At 38.7% G+C, this 9,614-nt stretch overlaps 1 protein-coding gene across 1 annotated transcript; it reads left to right on the forward strand.

Moving 5' to 3' along the window:
• Positions 1–937: 937 nt before the first annotated feature.
• LOC148132445 (interferon tau-3-like) lies at positions 938–1,546 on the forward strand. Its single transcript, XM_087954222.1, has one exon. It carries the CDS (start codon positions 938–940, stop codon positions 1,544–1,546), a length of 609 nt encoding a protein of 202 aa, XP_087810348.1.
• Positions 1,547–9,614: the final 8,068 nt, after the last annotated feature.

The raw sequence follows: 9,614 nt of genomic DNA on the forward strand, positions 1-9,614 counted from the left end.
CATTGAAAAGGCATGGGAATTCAACACCTATGCCCATGACCATAAAAGAGAAAAACCAGAGGCTTAACCAGGAAGATCTTTTCTGATAAAGGAGATAACAAGCAAAATATTTCCTCTCAATTCCTCTGGTCATAAATTAAACATCACGCTCACATTTGCTTCACAGAGACCTCCCATTCTTATAAAACTCTCGTCAGTCAGTTGCCAGATGCCCCCCAAACCACTCTATATTTTGCTTTTGGAAATAAAAAGGGAGACCTCAGTTCCAGCGGCTCTCCTTGTGTTCTGATTGCTTGGTCTCTTTTTCTGACTCAGAAGAAAAAGGACAGAAAGACATGCTCCCAACAGTCTCATCACGACTTATGGCCATAGGCTGCATTACGGTCGTAAGTTGAGGACTTTCTCTATTGTTATTCATAACTGTTTATACTCTTTTTGGAATACTATCTAAATATGACTGCTTCGTACAATCACATGAGTGAAAACTCCTACAAGATTTATCTCTAGGGGAATTCTAGGCTTTCAGAAATTATTTAACAAAAAACAAGTAAATACGGAAGCCATAATATCTATTACAACACACACAAAAACCCTACTTTATATTCATCTTTAAAATAATTAGGAACGTTGAAAGTAAGTTGCATCAGATTCTTCATTTTCAGTTAACAATTTTGATTTAATTTAATTTTGGGGGGAAATGTACACATTCAACATTCCGCTTTCCAAATATGATCCCCTTTCAGAATGGTTTGGGGGTATACACAAGCAAGATGAAAAGTGAAAATCAGAACACAAAGAATCAGTAGGGAAACAGAAAAAAGAAATTACAATAGGGTATAAATGCAAAGATGCAGCAGACTCAGGAGCATCTTTCAGAAGAACCAATCTTCCAGATTCCACTATTTAAAAAAAGAGGCCATATTCCTTCATCTCCATTATGAAGACACTATGTTGGTTTCTACAAACCTGTCTAGTGATGTTCTTCATCAACGTCTCATCTCAGCACTGCGATCAACTTCACAGCAGACTACAAGGAGACAACAAAGGAAACTTGGAACTCTTGGGAAGTCATATGAGAGCCACCATTCCCTTAGAATGTATTGGAGATATTGTGGACTTCTCACCTCTCCTTGAAGAAAATGTAATGAGCATGAATGAAGCATCCCATGAAGAGGATGCCAAAATAGCAATACAAGAAATACTCCAACAGACAGACCTCGTCTTCAAGCAAGTTCATGCCGAGTTGTTTTGGGATGAGACTTCTCTAAGGAAATTCCATGCTGGATTGGATCAGCAGATCAAGAGACTGGAAACATGCCAAAATGCAGAGTTAGGACCTCGCACCCTATCGAGTCCAAGAGCTCAGAAACTGCAGCTCACCAGATTAAGAGTGAAGAGGTATTTCCAAGGGCTGAATGATTTCCTGAAAGATAAGCAATACAGCTCCTGCGCCTGGGAGATTGTCCAGATCCAACTCAGAGAAAGTTTCCTATTGATTCATCAACTGATCCAAAGGATTCCAACTCAAGGTATCAAGTACTTCTGAAATATTATTTTGCATTAGAATAGAACGTTTATTCATTTGAATTAAAATCCTTAATCGTTGAAACAATTGTTAACATGAATAGGGATTTCTAATTCTTTTTCCTTTTCCTTCTAGGTTGACTTGCTCTCTAAGATGCAATCCGAGAAGCAGCAACAATCAGCTTTCACTCCGTGCCTTTCACGTATTCCTAGAAAGCCTCTGAAGTTTCCTGTTTCCACTTTCTCTTTGACTGCTTCTGCTTCACAAAGTTACCAACTGAAAAGCAAAATAAAACAATGGAGCCTTATTCAAAAAAAAGCAAGGACCAAAATCCACAGAAAAAGTCCTCCCAAAACAAACTCAAAGGTTTCCTGCCAAATTTGTCGAGTTTCCCTGAATTGCTTCCACAGATTCCAATGGGAACTTGATCAAAGGATTCTGCGTGAAAAGATAAAATTGTGTTTTTTTATTCATTCCCTTAAAATCAATGCACGTTTGTATGGTATTATATACAGGGTAGAAATACATGATCCTAAGATCTAATGGAACCAGTAGGATATAAATTATGTCTAACTGGACTTAATGATTCAAGGAGGTTTCAATAAGCTGAGAGAGACAATTGACATGACACCAGAGACGTAGTGGAAAATTCATCTCCATTGAAACTCAGGGGAATCACACCAACCAGACGGAAGTCGTTTCCACTATATTTTGGACTGAAACAAAGCAAAAGAGGCCCCAATGCACCTGCAAAGCTGATTCAATTGCTACCGAAAGTTGTGTGATTCATTTGACTCTACTAGACCACTTGAACCACAGAGCCTATAAAGAGAAGAAACTTTGGGAGAGATAACAAGCCACTATTGCTCACTTTGTTTCCTTTGGAGACAAATTATGTGAACAGGTTTTTCTAGTAATAAAATTAGGTGAAAACACTCCAGTAGAATAGATGAGATCCAGTATAACTACTGAGTGCAGATGTTCAAGTGTAATGGGGAAACTATTTTGCAAAATATCTTTATTCTTTTTTTAAAAATATTAATTCCACTAGAGAATTACAATATTATTTATTTATTTATTTTTGTTTTGTCATGATACCAAAACAATGTATACATTGCTGGCCAATATTTATTGATTATTATTTATTTATTTATTTATCTATATATTTATGCTATATATTTATACTATCCCAATCGTCCTTGCTATGTTATAAAATTCAGGAAGTCTGTCTATTAAAATGCTAACTTCAAATAAAATTGGTAATTTGAATTATTTCATCTATTTGGATTATTTTCATCTATTTTAGTCTGGGCATATAGCTTTCCTCCTTCCTTCCTCCCTCCCTCCCTCCCTTCCTTCCTTTTCCTTCCTTCCTTCCTTCCTTTCTTCATTCCCTCCTTCCCTCCTTCGTTCCTTTCATGTGGTGGGATGTTATGCACCTTTATTTGGGAAAAACTAAATTAGAAATTGCTAAGTTTCTTTCCAAGAATGTATAGAATTATGGTATTACAATTGTACTATTAAAATAATTATAAATAATAATATAAATATTATGGAGGAAAATATCATAAAAATTCATGAAACCCAACATTTAATCATTCTTCCACTTAATCCGAAAGATCAGAAATTTTCCTTGAATGAAGTTGTAAAATGCGTTAATTCATGAAGTTCTATCCTTAATATCTGACCACTTTTGTTCAAGACAAACACTGGCGTGTTATCATAGAGTTGATTTAAACTATAATCCGCATTGAAATCATAACAGGTTTTTCCTAGTGTTATTTATTTATTTATATCCCATCTTTATTATTTTTACAAACAACTCAAAGGGGAGAACGTATCCAACACACCTCACTTTTCCTATTTCCCCCCAAAAGAAGAACTGGGAGGTGCATTGGGCTGGCAGAAATTGACTGGGCCAAGGTCGTCCAGCTGTCTTTCACAACTAAGGCAGGACGTGAACTCACAACCTCTCACTTTCTAGCCTGGTGCCTTAACCACTGGACCAAACTGGCTCTTCCAGATATTATTTTCACAGATGATAAAAATTAATATTTCTTCTCTCCACAATACAATTGCCTCCTTTTTATTGTTCTTTCTTTCAACCAAACTAAATATAAAAATGTTAATGCAAATCAATTTTGGACAGTTCTTGTGCTTGTAGGGCACAGATAGGATTTTGACTCAGTGAGCTTAAAGTGAGATAACCCCACAATTCATTGAAGTGATTTTTCATTGTTCCCACTTCAACAGAAGATAATATCAAACAAAATAACATTTATCACCAAGCGAGGGCTAAAATTTTTAGATCTTTCTATAGTGTAGTGTACTTCTGCTTGTCACCTTGCGTGTCAAGTTCAACAGAAGTTTTGTTTTTTCAGCTTTATTTCTACATTGTAAACAATGGAGTAGCACTAGTTTTTTTCTTCATCAAATCGCTTTTCCCTTCTTCCTTTAAAGATTTGGATGTATTATTTGTTATAAAGGGAACAGAGAAAAAGAGAGACAAAGTTTACCTACAAGGAGTTTCAGTTCAGTGGACAGCAGAAAACAGCAGCAAAATATCATGTTTCGTCCTGTGTTTCAAACCGATGATTTTGGGCAATTGCTTGGAGAGAATTCCACAATCAGATAATCAGACAAATGAAAGCAACACGATGATGTTCATCTGGATAGGCAAAGAGTATAACCTGCATTTCTGTCCTGAAATTTTGGCATAGAATAAGGTTCTGCATAGGACCAGGTCATTTAAACCAGGAATGTCAAACTCAAGCCCCGTGGACCAGATCCCGACCACGAGGTGCTTAGATCTTGCCCGTGGGCCTGCCCTGCAAACAGTGAAGGACCAGTCCATGGTGCCTCTGCCAGTGAAAATGGAGCCCGGGCAGGCCACGTGAGCCTTCCTCAAGCTCCATTTTTGCTGTCAAAGGGCGGCAGGAGGCCATTGCAACCAAAAACTGTGCCTGGCCGGGCCACGCACTGTCCCTCCAAGCTCCCTTTTCACTGGCAGATTAACATATTAACAGATAATCAGAGTTGGAAGGGACATTACAGGTCAACTAGTCCAACCCTCCACCCAAGTGGGAGACCCTACCCCATTTCTGACAAATGGTAGTCCAATCTCTTCTTGAAAGTCTCAAGTGATGGTGCTCCCACAACTTCCAAGCGCAAGCTGTTCCATTGGTTGATTATTCTCACTGTCAGAAAGTTTGTCCTTATTTCCAGGTTAAATCTCTCCTAGTTCAGTTTCCATCCATTATTCCTTGTCTGGCCTACAGGCACTTTAGAAGATAGCTTGACCCCTTCCTGTCTGTGGCAGCCCCTCAAATATTGGAAGACCGCTATCATGTCTCCCCTTGTCCTTCTCTTTACTAGACTAGCCAAACCCAGTTCCTGCAACCGTTTGTTCTATGTTTTAGTCTGCAGTCCCCTAATCATCCTTGTTGCTCTTCTCTGTACTTTTTCTAGAGTGTCAACATCTTTTTTATAATGTGGTGAACAAAATTGGATGCAGTACTCTAGGTGTGGTCTTACTAAGGCTTTATAGAGTGGTATTAATACTTCCCTTGATCTTGACTGTATCCCTCTGTTAATACAATTTAGGATTGCACTAGCTTTTTTGGATGCTGCTGCACACTGCTGGCTCATATTTAGCTGGTTTTCCGCTAAGACTCCCAGATCCCTCTCACAGTTACTGCTACTGAGCCTGGTTTCACCCAGTCTATATCTGTACTTTTGGTTTTTCATGCCTAAGTGTAGGACTTTACTTTTCTCTACATTGAATTTCATTTTGTTAGATATGGCCCAGTGTTCTAGTCTGTCAAGATCCACCCGGATCTTGAGCCTATCTTCTTGGGTGTTAGCTATTCCCGCCACCTTAGTCTCATCTGCAAATTTGGTAAGTTCCCCTTCTATTCCCTCATCTAAGTCGTTAATGAAGATATTGAAGAGTACTGGGCCTAAGACGGAACCTTGTGGCACCCCACTGCTTACTTCCCTCCATGCAGACTTAGACCCATTAAGGACTACTTGTTGTGTCCTGTTTGTCAGCCAGTTGTGAGTCCCTCTAGTGGTGATGCTATTTATTCCCCTTTGTATTCGCTTACTAAGCAGTAGGTTGTGGTCTAATAAGAAGTGGGTTGTGGTCTACAGAGGGCTGAAAACGGAGCCCAGGCAGAGGGCTGCAGGAGGCCAATGCACCCAATGTCAGAACCTCACTGAGTGACATTGAACTGGCCATGCCCCCCTCACCATGCCCCGCTGAGGTCAAACACAACCCTGATGTGGTCCTCAAGGAAATTGAGTTTGGCACCCCCAAGTTACACTAATGGTTAAAGTATTGTATCGATGTAGAAAGAAAACATCATCATTCAGATACCCGTGATCAGCCTTCCACTTGAATTCAGACAGAAAACAACCAAGCTCTTTACAAGAAATAGCCACATACAGGTAGTCCTCGACTTACAACCTTTCATGTAGTGGACATTCCAAGTTACCCTGGCACTGAAAAAAGCAAGCATTATTCATCCTTACAACCATTGCAGCATCACCATGGTTACAGGATCAAAACTCAGACGCTTCGAGAACCGGTTCCTATTTATGACGGTGGCAGTGTCCTAGGGTCAGGAGATTACCTTTTATGACCTTCTCACAAGCAAAGCCAAGGGGGAAATCCAGAGTCATTTAACAACGGTGTTACTAATTTTAAAACGGCACTGATTCACAGAACAATGGTGTTCAGAAAGGTGATAAATTCACTTCACAATTTCTCGTTTAACAACATACATTATGGGCACAATAGTGGTCGAAAGTCAAGGACTACCCGTAGGTGTGTGTAGTCTATTTAGAAGGAGTTCTCACTTAACAATGGCCGCTAAGCAACACAGGCATAAAATGCAACATCATGTGTCTGGAACAAAGATCACAGGATTGTGGGACACTGCAATCATCATCGTTGTGAGCCAGTTGGTCAAGCACCCAATCACAAACTGGTGCTAGTGGCACCATTCAATGGCTGCCAGGAAGGATCATAATTCCCCCCATTCAGTGGCATCCTAACTTTGAACAGCTTCCTCTGAATCTGGAGCACATGGATTGTCATCTCTGGATGTTGTTCCACTCCCATTAACCGAGTTGGTCTCCTGCTTGGGTAGCGATTGGCCTACAAGACCAGCAAGGTCCCTTCCAATTCTGTTTTTATCTAGTCTCTTATACAGTTTATTTTGAAACCATCGCCACCACCCCACAAGATCGGTAGACCAAGAAAAAATCTTCCTGAAGGAATAAGGAGAAATCCCATAAGAAAGCACCCTGGTCTCTTTATTTTCCTTTAAACCGCTTATGCCATCTGCCAGCACTGCTTATTAAGATGGGGAAAGCTTGTCTCCATTCATAAAATATAATCGGTTTCCTTAACCGATTAAGATGGAGGTATCCTAATATATCTGATCACTTCCGAAAGCCAGGAAGATAATAAACTCAAGGCGCTGAAGATTGCTCAAGGTGCTAAGATCACTGGCAGACTGAGATAGACTACAGAAAGCAAACCTTTCTGCTGGAGTTCCGGTTTGCAGCGCTTCGGGGGAGGGAGGAATCTGCAATCTTGCGTGATTTCTGCCTGCGCTCGCCGCTGGAGTGCCCTGAGCCATCCGGCTTCAGGGCTAAGCCACCCCGTAGAAGGTGGCGAAGACAGGGGAGATCTTGCAGGGTCGAGAGAAATCACACCTCTCCTCCCTAGCCGGCTAAACTCCCTTTTCCGAAGGCGGTAAGAGCGGCGGTCAGAAATGGCCGCCACAAAGAAGCATTCAGCCGGAAAAGAAAGTGCAGGAGGAAATTAAGAAGTGGAAGTTTTTTGGCTGACCGGGACAAAAAAAGCAACAACTAAGGTACCCTGGATTTTAAAATTTGCAACAGATACATCGCTCCCAGAGACTTGCAAGCGGCGAATGAAAATTAAAAGGGAAAATTCTTTTTTTTTCACTCTCCTTCCTAACGTTGACAGCGAACAGAAACGAATGAGAAATCGGAAAAACCCGCTTTGGCATCAATAGGTAACTAAACTGGATAACTAAATGTCAAGGGGATAATAAGGATTTCTGAACATTTTAAAAAAAACTTTTTTTGCTGTAAGTGGGAAGGGAGAGGAAACGAATTGGGGCAAGATTTGGAAAGAAGGAGGAGATTGCCTAGAACTTGAAAGAATCATTAAATACTAACAAGACTTTTAAAAGATACATTTTAACTGGAATTTTGTAACTAAACAGTAACCCCAAGAAGAGAAAGTAAAGAAGAAAGTGTTAAAAGAAACAGCTTATTTGAACTGTTTGGTGACTTTGGGACTTTTGGAAATTATATCTGAAGGATTAAAAACAATTGGGTGGTTGTTTGGAAAAAAAATTTTTTTTCTACAATGGCATCACTTGTGGATGAACTGAAAATTGAATTCAAAAAATACAAAGAAGAGGAACAAGAAGGGAAGGGCTATCTTGGTTCTCTTTTTCAATTCTTAGAAATGGCGATTTGTACTTATGAGAAACTGACTGCGCAACAACATGATTGGGACAAAGAAGAAGCCATCTTTGATGAACAAGTAACGTTACTTGGGGAAGAAAGGGGAAAGGAGGAAAACAAAATGGAGATTTTAAGACCTAAAAAAACAACCAAAAAAGGGAAAAATAAGGTGAAAAGTGGATATAATGTTAGAAAACAACAGAAAGGGGGAATACAGAAGAGGGAAATGGAGGTGGAGAGACAAGGGGGTAAAAAGGGCAGTGAGAAGAAGCAAGAGAGGAAGGAAGGGATGAGAAGTTTCAATGGTGTGGAGCAAGATGTAAAGAAACGGGATTTATTTAGAGATAATGGATAAAAACTTAATTGAAAAAGACACTCTGCAAAGGTACATAAGATTGTATTGTTATGTTTGTATTAGAAATAATGTTAGAAAATTGGAAACAATATGTGATTAAAAAGTGGGATAAAATATTCAGTGTAATTCAGTGAAATTTCTGTGAACAAAAGGAAGGTAATGAAATAAATGAGAGAATTGAAGTAGGAAGGAATGGGAACATTTTAATGACACAAAGTTTTAAAATATAAGTGAAGTGGGGGGGAAATAATTATGGAAAGTTTATAAGTGTTCCCATAAAAGTATGATATTTAACTGAAAAGTAATGTGCAAAATGTTCAAAATTTAAATGAACATTAATATTAATGATAGATTTGAATTAGTATGGATTGTTGTTTTAATTATAATACATATTTATAATTTTTTTTCTTTCTTTAAAATATAGTGTGTAACTTTAGAATGTACTAAGCAGAATCCAAATGGAAGTTATGTACTATACTAAGTGTTATAAATATAGGGGAAAGAGATAAAAGCGTCATACTCCAATTAGTGTACAGGAGAAATTTTGTTTAAAGAGAAAAGATAATAGATAGCTGGAAACAGGACAGACAAAGAATAATAAACATAATCATCTGAACTGAGATGAGATAAATAAAATAAAACTAAGAAAGTTAAAAGAGGGGAGAAGCTATATAGAAAATGTAAAATGGCAATAAGATATGGAATGGTATATAAAATGAGCATGAATTTGAATTTGTGTCTGTATGAAGAGATGTAACCCGGGATCAAGCTGCTTTCAGAAAAGATGTTTTATGTTTTTATGTTTTATGTTTTGTTTGTTTGTGTATTGTCTTTGAAAATCAATAAAATTTGTTTTAAAAAAAAAGAAAGCAAACTTTTCACCACCAACTGACAATCGCGGAGGTATGTTGTCTCACGCGGCCTTAGATAAACAGAGGAAAGTAATAATTCGAAGCTCTAGTAGATGGCGGTAGAAAGAGCACAGACAGGCAGCAAACTATCGCTGCAGCCAATCCACATTGAAAAGGCATGGGAATTCAACACCTATGCCCATGTCCATAAAAGAGAAAAACCAGAGGCTTAACCAGGAAGATCTTTTCTGATAAAGGAGATAACAAGCAAAATATTTCCTCTCAATTCCTCTGGTCATAAATTAAACATCACGCTCACATTTGCTTCACAGAGACCTCCCATTCTTATAAAACTCTCGTCAGTCAGTTGCCA

Source organism: Notechis scutatus, chromosome 2 (genome assembly GCF_049901735.1).
Source record: "Notechis scutatus isolate UNSWTSFEM ecotype Mainland chromosome 2, rNotScu1.2, whole genome shotgun sequence".
NCBI lineage: Eukaryota > Metazoa > Chordata > Lepidosauria > Squamata > Elapidae > Notechis > Notechis scutatus.